Genomic DNA, 15,127 nt, shown 5'->3' with positions numbered 1-15,127 from the left:
CTGAACGTTTGTTCCCCACATTCCTTACGATTCTTACGACCTTTGCTTTCTTGCGTGGTTGAACACCATATATTTTCATTTAACTCAAGATTTGTGTGGCGCTGGGTGTGCTTATTATGTTTATCGTACATAATTACAAGTTAAAGGTTTTGAAAAAAGAGAAAAATGGTTTATATTAGTGTCTTTGTCAAAGGTGCTTACTACAGAAAATTCAAATAATTTCCCTTTGCACTTACTTTAGAGCAGCATCTCCAACACCAAGACATCCTCTCAAACTGAGTTGCCTCAGGAAGCCACTGCAGCGCCTGGAAATATTTTCCACCACACGGCCCTTGCATCATAGACAAAAAACAGAGTTGAGAGTTCAAAACGCTGGTCCTTTCTTGTACCAGGTTTGTAATCTATAATATAAATAAATCATAACTTTCTGTGCCTACCCATGCAAGACATCATTAAAAGTTGAGCATCACATCACTTCAAACATATCACCCAGATGCACTTATGGAGTTACCTTTCACTCAACCCCCGACATCTCCAGACCATCAGTCTGGCATGAAATAGGACAGCTGACCTGCAATCTAACACAAGTCCAGAATCATGGATGTTTCCTTACTAGGTTTATGTTATGGCCAGCATGTCTTTCTCAAGTTACCTCAGAGAAGGAGATGCCACTAGTGGAGGAACAGAGGGAGAAGCAGCTCTTGATCATGCGGGGACCTCCCGTTATCAAGGGCCTATTTTAATATGTCAGTCTCAGAATGCAAATGACTGATTACCGCTTGTTCATGCTGGGGGGCTGGTCTATTAATTCACTGTGTGCCATTAAAATATAATTAATAATATTAATGCTGAGCTTCCCTCAACCCTTCTGGCTTCCTATCACAACCTCCAGTTCTTATCTGATCAAACCTGGCAATTAAGTTTAGGGGGATCTGAAAAGACAACCTAGAAATGTAACCTGCAATGATAGGTGTCTGCACACTATACTTTCGCCATGCAGCACACCATTGGCAAAGTATCCATCAAGATGTGTTTGGGCTGTGAGGCAGTAACATTTAGCAAAATGATATGAAGAAGACCACGTGGCCGCCAAGCAGACATCCGCTTCTGGGGCGCCTCTCCTTATAGCCCTGGAAGCAGCCACAGCACTAGTGTGCGGACAAATACCCTTGGTCAACGAGTATTGGATCTGTACAAGCAAGCAGGATCACCCAATATGAAATGGCGTATTTGGTCACCACCTTGCCTTTCCTAGGCTCCTGTGAAGTTCTCAAAGAGCCAGACATCAATCTATCAAGCAGCACACTGTTGCCAAAGTATCCATCACTGCGTGCTGGGACTATTAGGTAGTAACTTTTTGTAAAATTATGTAAGGATGGCCACGTGGTCTTCCGGGCAGAAGTCAGCAACTTAGACGCCCTTCATGGAAGCAGCCATGGTACTCAGCAGCTGCAGAGGGTCTTTCTCATCAAGTACTTCTTTATACAGAGGATAACCCAATGGGAAATGGTGCATTTGGTTACGTCCTTGCCTTTCCAGAGAAGCCCTCAAAGAGCCAATCATCCATTCTGCCCTGCTGAGGAAGGTCAATATGATACTACAAGCCAGGGGTTCCTGGTGGAATGAGAAGGAGGGAAGAACGTTGAAAGGATAATGGACTGGCCCGTGTGAAAAGCAGCTAACACTTTTGGCGGAAAAGATGGGTAGATGAGAAGAACCATTTTATCTGGACAGAGTACCATGAACAGTGGTCCAAATAAAAGGGGGGTTGAAGTTCACCATCCCTGCTGGCATAGGTCATTGCCACCAAAAGGACAGCCTTCAGAGTCTAAAATCGAATTAAAAACTACATCTACATCAATGGGGATGCCATGAGAAAAGTGAACAGAATATTTAAATCCAACTGAGAAAGAATGAACGAGGCGGAGGGAACAAATGCAGTAAACCAGTCAGAAAATGTGCCATTAGTGGCAACTAAAAAAAGAAAACTGGTCTAACTCCACAACCTATCATCTGGATTGCCCACTAGGGAGCAGCAAAGTGCCCAGGAACTGTGGGTGCATTGTTGACTGGGTTTGTGAGGGCAAACAAGCCTTCAAAGAACGGGCCCACATATGTTGTTGGCCTGTCCTGTGTAGCTGCGGTTAAACCATAAGATGGCGTCATTTTTTGCGTCATTTTTTCGAAGGATGAGATGGACACCTGAAATTTCTCCTTGGACTCCAGTGCCCTCTGCAAGAAGAACACGTCTCTGTTTAGAATGACACAGTGGGTCTAAAAATAATGGTCTAAAATGCACCCCAGCAGTTGCAAGTGGCTGTGATTACCTTAAGCATTCCTTCCAACAGGAAGTCATCTCAGTCCCACCAGGAAATCCCATTCGGACCACCATTATCCTGGCAGCTGGCCCTTCTTGATCTGCTATCATACCCTGTACTGCAACCCTAAATTAAGGCTATGGTGCACAGGAGGGGGAGATGGCCTCTCAGTGTCTATACCCACCTACTACCAGTACATGCACATTGTAAGTTTAGAAGAACTCTTGGTTCCAAAATTAAGCACAATGGTAAGGCAAGTCACTGAAAATGGGGTGTTAAATTGCAGAAGGTATTCTGACCAGTACCAAAAGTGAAAAACATTATCTATACTTGTTCACCAAAACATGGCTCACTTACACAGGCTTGGCCCCGTGAGGGGTGAGATCATGGCATCACTCAGACAACAGGATCACCCCGGCTGCGTGTCAAGGGAGGACTTATCTGGACTTTGTGGACATCACATTCAAGGGATGATGTCGCCGTAGCGTCGTTCTGCACCCTCTACCGATGCCAGAGGTACTGCTGAAAAATGTTCCGGATCCAGGCTGGCGCCTGGGGAGGATTCTAAGTTAAGGAATCTGCAGCTAGATGTCTCTATCAGGTCAGAATTTGATACCATTCAAGGGCTCCATAATGTACCATACGACAAACTCACCGATGATGAGGAAGACAATCCCTTATCCTCCCTCACTATACTGATGCTGGCATTTACCTAGACCCTCACACTGGCAGTGGACATGACACTTCTACTGAGACAGAGCTGAACTCCCCACTAGGGCCCCTACACTGAGGAGAGTGCCTCATTTTCAATAATAATCCTTACTGCAGAAGACATAAAACTCTCCACTATGAAACCAAAGCCAATCTTTCAATAGAAAGATTAGTCTCTGCCTGTATCCTCTAAGTCTTTGTCATCAAAATTAGGGCTTAGTTGAAAAGCAGCACTAAGGTCTAAGCCATGATCAGCCCCACCTGTAAATTGCCCTGAAACTGGGAGTCATAGGTCCTCCCCTGGTGATCTGGCCTTTCTGACCAGGCACCCAACCCCAGAAAGATTGGGAGATCAAGCATCAACTTTTATGGTGGACACAAATGCATATTTTATTGCCCCTCTGAAAAAAGTCTATTCTTCTGACCCTGAGTGAAATACATCTGCTGAGACGATATACACACCCTCTCTAGGACACAGCCAGTGAGATTTTGCTGGCTATTCCTGATGAATTTTAAACATCTTAGCTCAGATGATCCAAGACGGACAAGAAGGCAGCCAAATATGTCTAGAGTACTGGTCTAGACAAAAGGGACTGAGTCGGACACACAATGGACACCAGTGTGGTGATCCAGCATCATGCATGAATGAGTTCCAAAGATTCTCATGGGACGTCCAGTCATCCCTAATGGACATGCAGTTAAATGGCTTTAGACTTTTTTGGCAAAAAGACTGGTTCTGTGTTGGAACGCTCCAAGAGCAGTTAAGCTATGGCATACTCTTTGGAACTGACCTTTCTGACCCATCAGTTCGACCAACACTAGAGGAAGTTCAAAGGATACTCACGGCTCAAGAGAATGTGGTGGTGGCAGAGGTGGTACATACCATCACGGGCAGCAAACTACCTCTTCCTCCAAATTGGTGGCAAATCTGCCTTGAATTCCCCTCCCACTGTCATGCTTGTCCAGTAGGGGGAAGAATCCACTTTTTCCTGCCTTGTGTGTGCCCAATCACATTGGATCAGTGGGTGATGCAGATTGTTGAGAGAGGTTATATCCAACCACTCACATATTCCCCTCACATCCCGACTGTCTTTGTTCAAACATCAAGATAAGAAAACAATGGGCAAACTTGTAGTTCTACATAAGAGCATGGATATTACAATTCAATTAGAGTTCATATTGGAAATTTTCTCTACAAATTTTAGATTTAAAACAGTGACAACTTTGAGACAACATTGAAATTGTCATTACGTCATGACCAGAATTGTTATCTTTTAACATTTTCTATTGGCGAAAGTCTACTTACCTCTACATCTGTCTGAAAATTGAAAAGGTCTATCCTTTGCCAGTTGCTTCCATCCAAAGCCAGGACATTCCATGCCTAGAGAAAAATACAAATTAAGAAATGTTTACAGGGGCTTCCTGTTTATTACACTTTGATTTGTCTTTATTGCATTTTCATAATTAACAAACAGTGTGAGAGAATCATCTGTCCAATAGAGAGGCTGAAAAAAGCATTCACACTCACTGCAATTTCACTAAATTATTATTAACACCACTTATAAACTGTATGGGCAACTTTCCTTTTATAGCTTTCAAACCAAACTTATTATTTTCCCACCATACTTACTTAAGAATTTATACGCACTCAGATAAGCCTCCCAATCTCCTGGTTCTGATGGCATCCATGAGATAGTAAGGCTTTTACTTAACCAGAAGGGTTACCAATATTTACTGTTTCTCCATATGACATTTGTAGTTCATAATGTTTAGACCTCTACCCGGACACCATTTCCTATAAAAGCTGTTTGACCAGCTCCTTGGTTGCATCAGGGATTGATCTGGGACACAGATGCATTCTCTATTTTTTAAAACTCAAGCTCCTTTCTTTCCATGGTTCACAAGACACCTACTATGAATATTGGGTTGGGCTTGCGAATTTTCTTTTGTTTACATATTTCACGGGGTGATTGAATGTAACGTATTTGCCAATATTTTGCAGTTATTCCACCATTTAGCTTAAGAAGAAATTGTGTGAAAAAGTAAACTATTTCTTCTCTTTGTGCGTCTAAAATATTTATTTATTTCTGTTTAATATTCATACGGACATATAATTATGGCATGCAAGTTTTTCATGGTCTCCAATTTCTTGCTCCAATATTGCCCCATTTTAGCCTTTTCTTTGATTTGGCACACCTAAGCAGTGACAGCACTTCAAAATTCAGAGTCCTCCAATTTAACTTGGAAACAAGTGACCCTAACTTCCTCCAATGCATCAAGCGCAGGATCAGAAGTAGGTGAGTAGGGTCCAGAGATCTACTGGTCTACTGCTAGCTGTTTTGCATATACTTCTTGGGGTCTAGGAGATAATTTATTTCTTCATCACCTTCCTAGTAAGCACAATCCTCCACCTCTGTTCAAGGACTCCTTCTTTCAAAAACACACCGAATTTCACATTCAGAAAACAGGAACCCTTTGTTCATCTAACGTTAAAATGCAGATAATGGATGGAGGTTTAAAAATATTTTTTTTTAATTGGTGTAATACATGTGCTTATTTTGTATTGCACATGTACATGACTCAGACTGTTAGATGCCAGAGTCCACAACAGTCACTACACAAAACCTAACAACTCTCTTATGATGGAAAAAGCCCACTGGCAAACCCAAATATTGGATTGATGCAGCAAGAGTACTTAATCTTTCTTCCAGGTATCTCAATGAGGTGGGTGCTACTACACAGAGGTCAAGAAGCAGTCCTGTGACAAAGTTTCCCTTCATGTAAGATATACAGGATCTCAAGGGAATAGACACGTGGGTCACTAATAGCCTTCTTTACAAAACAAATTGTACAATCTTAAACCGGTCATCTTAAGGGTGGTCTGTCTCCCAACTTTTTGCCTGCTTACCTCCACTTTTTTGCTGTATCTTTTTTCTGGCCTAAGTACTCTCAGCTCTTTACCTCTGCTAACCAATGCTAAAGTGTGTGGGATTCTCCCCTAAAACATGCTGCAGGAAAGTGTGTTTCTGTTGCAGTAACCGCTCCCACACACTTTTTGCCAGATTGCTGATGCACTTTTACTGAGTGTTCCCTAGGTTCCTGCCAAACAGGTTCACAGGGCCAGTGTTCGTTCCCTAACCTGTACCATTGTTTCCACAATTGGCACAATTGTGGCTTACCTGTAAGTCCCTTATAAGGGGTACTTATGGTACCAAGGACATGCTACCCAGTAAGATGCCTCCGAGGGCTGCAGCATGCATTGTGCCCTCTCGGAGATCTCTCACCAAAAACATGCACCACTGCCATTGCAACCTACATGTTTTTGTGCAGCTAAAAGTGAAGAGTCGACATGGCACACATCCCTGCGTGCCATGCCTGCCCAGCACTGCATGAGACATTCGACATGGCACACATCTCCGTATGCCATGCCTGGCCAGCACTGCATGAGACATGGGTAAGTCACCCTTAAGGCAAGGTGCACTATACCTCATGTGAGGACGTAGCTGCATGAGCAGACAGGTCTATGGGCATTCTTGGACATTATAAGTGCCCAGTAAAGCCATCTTGAGTATATAGTCTGGAAACTGTTCATTATGAGTTTCCTAGCACAATAATGGCTTTACTGAACCCTGGGATTTTTGGTATCAAACATCTCCGAATAATAAACCGGCTCTGATTCCAGTGTCAGATGTATTATTTCATGCACACAAGGGTCCCTTATAGAGGGGAACCTAGAACCAAACCAACCACTGTTGGGTTCCTGACTGGTGAATACCAGCATGCCACCACAAGATAGGTTTCTGGACCACTGGGGTGGGAACTTTCGCTCTCAGGGCGCCGTCCACCACCCGTGTCCAGAGGGTCCATTGGTCCTGAAGTGGCTCCCCAACGGCCCAGAACTCCAATCCATTGAGGGAGGTCACCTCCAAGGTCCAGTGTCGACGCCTGCAGCCTCTTCACAACAACCCCCTCAACCATGACCTTCCCAATAAGGGGAACCCCGGCGTTTAAAGACACCCCTGCATCCTCTGGCCCTGCGTCCTGGAAACAAGATCCAAAGGTGCCTCGACATCTCAACTCCTTCTGCTGGCTGCTGGTCTGAGCCTGCAGCCTGAAGCCTGAACCAATGATCTCTATGGGTAACATTGGCAGCCCAACGCTGTGTGCGCACCCTGCACCCAGCCGCCCGTGTGCAGCTGGTGGTGTGGTTTTGGTGGTGCCTTAGGCCCCCCTTTGTACTTACTGTAAAGTCCTGAAGATTGTTCTCCAAGGCCACTTTACCTTCCTGTGAACAGCCTCCAACCGATGTGCCCCATGTCTCCATAAATTAGCATTGGCACCACTGCAATATGCACCCGTCCGCCCTTTTGCCGCTGGTGGTGCACTTAGAGTGCTGAATTGAACCTTAGGTCTACCCTCCAAAACTCAGTTACCAAAAGTGTTTACTTACCTGCAAACCTAACAATTCCTTTCTCTCCGTAGGATTGTAAGGTGGGTTTTTCTCTGAAAAATGTCCTAAGTGTTGACCCGGTCTTTTAATGCCACAAAGTAACTTAGTGTCTTTAAAAGAGTTACCCTACTTACTGATGTGCTGTTATGCTTAAACTGTGTTATTATTAATTTGTTTAATTCCAAACTAGAAAAGTACCTAACAAGTAAACTAAAATAATTACAAGCATTCTAAAGAACTTACTTCCCATCTTTTCTATGCAAAGTAACTTGTATGCTTCTACACAACCAGCAGACACTGTATCTTGAAAAGTCTTATTGCAGTGAAAGTATCACTTACCTGCTACTGAGTAAATCTTGGTTCAAGTATTTACCTCTTCGATAGGCATGGCAGCAAACATGAGCCCCAAGATCTCTAATTCACCTATTTGTATTAATCACTCCAAGAAAAAGTACCTTTAAGGAAGATAACTTCTCCAAAATGGAGCCTAAAGGCTCAAAAGGAGAGGTTTGAAGGTATGTCAACACTAATGGAAGATCCCAAAGAAAAAAGGGATTTGTGATCTTAGGACGTAACAGGCAAAAACCCTTGAAGAGTCTTCAGACTAGAGGTTCACCTGCTGAAATGCCCAACCACCACAAAAAAAAAAAAAAGATTATCTACAATATTGTAAGGTAGCCTATTGCAATTTAATAACCCTAATTGAAACCAACCTGCAGAAACAGCAATATATCAGTATTTGATGCTTCCATAGGAGTAGTAGATCTAAAAAAACACCAAGCACTAAAATATGATCTATGGTGGGTATAAGTCTTATAAGTAGAACTTGGAGGCTTACAAGGACAAAGCTACTTTGTGTGAGATATTTCGGTTTAAAAGACCCTCCCTTTCAAAGTCCCTACCAAGAGACAAAGATGGGAGAGGGTCTCATCTTGATAACGGAGGATGAGTCCGGGGAGGGACAGCCTAGAGTACCCATTCCGGTTCTGTTGCTAACTGAAGCAGTAAGGGAAACCAACGCACCTCTGTCCAGTATGGAAATACCAACACTATTTCCACCCTCTTCCTCTGAAGCCTTGCAAAGAACCCTGGGAATCAGAGGGATTGGAGGGAATACATAGAAAACGCCTGCTGGCAATGGACTCAACAGGGCAGCCACTCCTACCACCAGAGGCTATCGAAACCCTGAGAGGTATCCTAGCAGGTGAGTGTTGTTCTGGCTCACAAAGAGACCCCTCCCCAGTACCCAACACCTGCAACAAATCTTTTGGGATAGGACATGATTTAACACAAATTCCATGCAACATAGAAAAACCCAGCTTATGAAATCCTGCTGTTAATTCAGAGTTCCCTTGATAGAGACAGCTCCTCAAGCTCAATAGATTGAGCTCGACCCTGCTGCCGGTCTGTCTAGTCAGACGATTGAGAGAGGGGGAACCAGTTCCAAATTGATGGTTTAAATTGGACATGACTACCCTGTTGTCTGTTCAAATTAGTACAGATTTGTCTAGAAATGGATGAGAGAATGTCTGAATTGCCATCTAGACCCCCACTAACTCCCTCTATTTGGATGATCTTTTTTCACGGATTCCCCACATACCCTGTGTGGAAAGATGGTCTAAAATTGCCCACCACCCCATAGTCCTGGAATCAGTTATGATAACAATTGAATTGGCATAAGCGAACATAGGTTCCTGACTTAAGGACATGAGGTCCATTAAACAAGGTACCAGCTCTAAAATAGGGTCAATCACAGGAATCATGTGCAGGTAATTATCCGGCTGGGGAGCCCAATAGGTCATGGGAGAAGGTGAACAAAGACTCCCAGATGCAGGCTTGACCAAGCAGCATTTCTCCAGTTTGCAACCTAAGGAAAGGACAAACAGAAAAGTGGATTGTAATCAAGAATACGTACGCAAACTGAAAACCCAGTGGAGCAGTGCCATAGAAGGAGTTCGTCTCCATGGATCTGTAACCACTGGCTTGCTGGAGCCTCTACTCTGGTCAAGCATGGAGCTTTGTCTTCCTGGATTCTGGTAAGGGCACACATACCATGGTGGTGTCGAAGACTGTTCCTATATACTCCAAGTTCTGACACATTATCAGATGGGACTTTTCCCAATTGATGATAAATACAATACTCTGAAGAGTTTACACAGTTATTTGATTATCATTCAGAGCCTGTTCCCAGGATGAGGCTTGAACCATCAGTAAGGATGGACTATGCTCTCCTGAGAATGCAGTATCCCCAGAACCAGGACCTGGAACTTTGTAAACACCTTAGGAAAGGTTTTGAGGTCGAAGAACAGGACCCAAAACTGCCAGAATTAAAGACCCACTACAAATCTGCAATACTTCAGGTGAGAGGTAACTACAGGAATATACAGATAAGCGACCGGAAATCTGTCTGGAGTGGAAAATCTCCCAAGTTGAGTAAATGAATCACCTGTTGTAACATATTCAGTTTGAAAAACATTCTATGAAGAAGGGTGTTGAGGAATAGGAAGTCGATGATAATCTTGTAATCCTCTGAGGGCACCTTCACAAGAAATATGTGTGAGTGGCATCCTTTCCCTCTCTGCTAAGTGGGGACCGGTACAATGGCCTTCTTCCTCAAGAAGGTGGAAATGCTATTGAACAGAGACTTCTTCTTATCTATGTCATGGGTCATGTTGTGTCTTTAAAATGAGAATCCAGAAAGAATGGGGAAACCTCGCTGCCATAGCCCTCTGAAATCATCCTGAGGGCCCAACTGTCAAAGTTCCTCAACTTTTGCTCGAAATGGAGAAGCTGACCACCAACCAGGAAGTCTAATCCCTTGAGCTTGTCAATCTTAGCATTTACCAGCACAGTCAGTAGGCTGCAAAAAAAGCTTCAGGCAGCTGCATTTATCTTAGGGATAATTTAAGCCCTGAAGTGTAAATACCTCCCGGAACGGATGCCATCTCAGCCTGACGTTCAGCACAAATAACTACTCATTTGCCAGAGCCTTACATTTTCAGACCAAAAGCATCCTGCCAATCGCCAACTGGCTGTGAATTGCTCTACCTTGTAGTTCTGATTGGAAATAATTGAATTTCTTGGAACAGGGAGTCCCTGTTCAGTTTTGAGTTATTTTGCCTATTTACCTGTATCACTGAGCTTACTAGCCCGCTTATGCAAAGTTCCACGGCTGTGTATTTAACTCTATTTCGTCTGCATGGATTGTCTGTAGCACCAGACTGGTGTGACACGTTCTTGTGTGTGCTGGGATATACATATGCCTGTGTATGGTACATAAAGTGGAAGCCTGTGTGCTCCATTTTGGAAACACAGGTCCTGGAGAAGCTAGGAGAGGTGAGAAGCGCAAACCCCATACAAATCGATGTGTATTGCTCACTTTTCTGGGGGCTGGGGAGGGTGCGCACACACTGAAGGCAGCGGAGTGGAGCATACTCTGTGCACATCAACTGCCTACTTCTTTCCAGTAAGGGTCACTGGTTAGTGGCGACTGGGCTTACTGTCAGGGTGCTGGTGGGATTGACAAAGTTGGTACTGTGGACCAGGGAATGTTGATAGCGAGGAAGTCTTAGGCCTTTGAACATTTATAAGGCATATTTCAGTGAAGGTATGATCCCAGGTTACTTCCTTGGCTCGCACTGTGAGTTACTCAGAAAACGGAGACAACCCCGCTGAGGCAGATGCACCAGTTGCATAGGGCAGTGGAGTGGAGAGAGCAATTAAAAAGGAGCTGATACCCGCAACCCAAATTTCAAAGGATCACACAATAAACCACATTATGTTTTGGGGTTGGATTTTAAAAGTGGGAGAAGGAGACCCACAAGTTGTTTAACAGCAATCTTTATCAGGAGACAGACGATGGCCAAGATTACTAGCTGCTGGAACCAGGACTAGGGGCGAAGGCTTGCTAGTCTACCTGCTGGATGAGGGGCCCACACTGAGGAGGTCAAGGACACTTGCCTTGAACCTGAAGGACCAGCCTTCTGTCTTTTTCCCAAAACCAGTGACCCCTGTGAGGAGAAGGAACGTCCCTGGAGGGAGAGAGGCCCAGCGGGATCCTGGTTAGTTGATCCAGATGAGTGAAGTGAGAGATGTCCAGTTCAGTCGGGATGGCCTCAATAGTGCTGGCTGCCTGCCCGATCTTGCCAAAGTTGGCATCTTCGGTGTCACCAGAAAGGAGGCCATCCTGAAGTGTAGGCCGTCCCCTGTGTGTGTGCCAAAGTCGGCAACCTCGTTGTCAGAAAAATTGCCCACTACATGAAAGCTGAAAATTGGTTGCAATTCTCATTCCTTTGATGTGGGTAGGAAAGATTACTGCATTGAAATTGACCCTAAAATGTTTTTCTTTCTATGTTATGTTTGGAGGTGATCTCAAGCTTAATTGACATTTGAATTATATAGTTTGAGTTTCTTTTATCCAAATGTAGACGTAGTAGCAGTGTTTGGTATTAATGGATTGACAACCAGATCTTTCACCAGGTAGAAGATAATCTTGGTGTCATTTGTGTACATTTCACAAATCACCAGGTAATTTCCAACACTTGTTTTACTGTAGATGTTGAACAACGGTGGGAACAGGGAGGAACTTTGAAGTACTCCTAAATTCATACAGTGGGTCAATGAAACTAGGGATCCGTAAATGAGTACCATTGAGTTTAGTAACAATAAACATCTGCTATTCAGCGCCAAGATACCCTTCTGGGAATATGTGCGCTTTACAAATACATGTTATGTTTTGATCTGTATAGAACAAGTTAATCCACTTCACGCAATTTATGTCACTCCTGACCATTCGTTTATTTTTCTTTATGAGAATTTTCTTGTCTCAGTGTCAAATACAGTTTAAAAATGTACGAGCAGTGTGGCTTCCTTACATTTTTATCATGGTTAACAGGAGCTCAGCTCTTTGCTTGCCAGTGTGATTTCAGTACCACTCTCAAAGTGAAATATGACTGTTGGTCATGAAGAAAAACATGTTGCTGCAATTTCATCAGATCTAAAATGGCTGGTCCTTTCTCGGTGTTGCTAGTATACGGTCGTTTTATTAAAAGCACTGCGATGACAGTGTACATTAATGGGGTGGGTGCATCAAACTTTGTCATTGATCCTTTTATGAGTTTAATGATGTCAGCTTCTAAAACTGGCAAGAACTGTTTAATAAACAATGCTCTACAAGCGACAATCGTTAAATTTAATGATTTGTTTTTGAGCTAGCTTCATGAGGTCTTGGCAGTTCTGTTATCCATAGAGAAAAAAGGGGCAGGTAGGCCTATAAATCACAATGGAATTGCAGATTTCCCTTATTTTAAATGCAAAGTAATGGAAAACCACTAGGATTCATTGAAAAAGGTGATTTTTTTCTATGTTTGATATGATGCCTCGTCGACACGTTTGGTGAAGAGGTTGTGATGCTCTCCTGCTTACATTGTGACAACTCCTTGTGTAGATTTCATAATGTCTTTGTTCTGTCAGCTTACATGACACTTATTTCAGTTCAGCCAATTGAATATTGTTCAGTTGGTTATTAGATTTCGTACCTCATTTAATTTTTTCCACTCTTAGAGGGGCCAATATCCAATGAGTTTTCAATTTTTCGGGTTTGGCACAGGATTTCCTTACAGGTCACTGGTTCTTTATAGTTTGGGGGTTCTATTGTGAGATTTAAAAAAAATAGGACCTAGTTGCAAACAACCTTGCAAGTTGGAAATAAGAACAGCAAATAAATAATGATCAGACTAGGCCAGCGGCTGCAGGGAGATGTTTTAGAATTTAACTTTGTAAAAGAACACAATTGTGAGGGTGCCAAAGGGTGGGGGTGTGTGTGAGGGTGTGTTGTGTGTGTGTATGTGGGAGAGTGAGTTATGTGTGTTGCATGTGTGTGGGAGGGTGTGCTGCATGTATGTGGAGGTGGGTTGTGTGTTTGTGTGTGTGAGGGTGTATGTGTGTTTTCACTAATCTGTCAAAGCATGCATGTTTTCAAGCAACTATGTAGATATTTTTATATTCCAATCTGAAGGACCTTCCCACAAAGAGACCGTTCCAAATAAAATCTCATGTTTCCTATGTACATTGCTTTGACATGTATGCGGTCTAATTTAGATCCTGGGACATGAAGGTGTTAACAACATTGCTGGGCAGACCAGTCCACTGACCGAGAACTTGTGGGGCTCACTGGGACCTCGGCAGAACTGAAGCTTGGAGAACGGGCCACTCAATGACATGGTTCTGTGCTAAGACTACCCGGATCCAAACATGTCTAAATGGGATGCCAGCTGAGTACATCCTTAGGGCAGCTGAGGAAAGGCTGGAGATTCAGTGTCCATAAACGTTAACAGTTAAAGGATACCCTTCCCTCTATGACCTGGAGCTCTAAGAGAGCCAATCACAATAACACTGGAAAAAAATATAATTTCATTACAGAAATCACAAATATAGACCATGTCATCATTATTATCATTACCAGGTTGCCTACACTGCACAAAGAACTTAGATAAATCGTAAAAATTAATAAGAATTTAAGTAATTAAGAAGAATTCTGGTTCATAGCTAGATCAGCGGAATGGCATAACGATAAGGGTAATAATTATGAGAATCGTTTAAAGTTTGAACAGATTAAAAATCATTGTTCATTCAAATTGTACTGCTAGGGACCAAGGGAAGGGTGAATAGATAAAGTGTATGCTTTGAGCATGTAGCAGTCCTACAAAAGCTTGGACTGACTGAGTCTTTAGATCATATTATAATTATTGTTCGCGCTTGAAACCGGCAAGGCATAGATTTCCTTAGTGAAAACTGGAATGGAAGTAAAACATGACTTTACAGTAGCATTAGACTGGTTTGCATTGTTAGAAAATTACAAAAGCATAGTTCACATAGCGCCTTTCATGATAAAATTAGAAGTATCAATGCCCACACAATTCAGTAGTTAAGGCTAGTATAAATAACTCACTCATGGTCCGCATCTTTCAGAAGCCAAAATAAAACAGTGAAACAAGGAAGCAAACACCTAGTGGTAGTATTATACCTTACCTTGGAGACTTGTGCACATCGGCATAGCGTAATAACATCTAAAAACGAAAATATCCTAGAGAAAAATGATACATTCAAATATTACAATACTATCTTGGAATATTCCCAATAATTAATAGTACATTCAGGCACTTCCACATAGTTTAAAATGACATGCACATAAAACTGACGTTTTTTTGTAAAATGTTTTTAATACTGTTTAGGATTTAAGATCAGTAAGTTAGAAACAGCCACAATAAACCAAATCCTTATGACTTCCACTAAAGTAAGTCTTGGACTTAAATCACCCAGATTGCAGAACTCCACCTTACTATTACTACAAAATAAATTCACACCCAGGAGTACTCCTGCTTTTTTTTTTAGGTCTCTATTGGGGTGGAATAGTCCCTTGCGCGGTGACAGACACACACCCCTGGCCTGACTGCCCCAGCTGAAACAATACCTGGATCCCTGCTGTTGATTTTTGTTGTCATGGCGAACAGGGTTATGACATGAGCCTGTCTCAAAGACTGCACTCTTGTTAGACCGAGAGTTGTGCACAAAGTGCTACCCTCATACTGGTGAAAGGCTACTGCTTTTGTCAAAAGTTAAGCAGACAAGAGTGGTTGGTGGCATCATA

At 42.9% G+C, this 15,127-nt stretch overlaps 1 protein-coding gene across 1 annotated transcript in view; it reads right to left on the bottom strand.

Moving 5' to 3' along the window:
• FBXL2 (F-box and leucine rich repeat protein 2) overlaps positions 1-15,127 on the bottom strand; it is a 477,680-nt gene that overhangs the window by 353,240 nt on the left and 109,313 nt on the right. The window contains exons 3-5 of the mRNA XM_078688338.1: positions 14,509-14,563; positions 4,336-4,410; positions 237-331 (exon numbers count right to left, since the gene is read on the bottom strand). Coding sequence (XP_078544464.1) covers positions 237-331; positions 4,336-4,410; positions 14,509-14,563 — 225 coding nt within the window. The remainder of the gene's footprint in view (positions 1-236; positions 332-4,335; positions 4,411-14,508; positions 14,564-15,127) is intronic.

Source organism: Lissotriton helveticus, chromosome 4_1 (assembly GCF_964261635.1).
Source record: "Lissotriton helveticus chromosome 4_1, aLisHel1.1, whole genome shotgun sequence".
Taxonomy (NCBI): domain Eukaryota; kingdom Metazoa; phylum Chordata; class Amphibia; order Caudata; family Salamandridae; genus Lissotriton; species Lissotriton helveticus.
The sequence above is the reverse complement of the archived record's forward strand: the minus strand, read 5'-3'. Positions and strand labels throughout refer to the sequence as shown.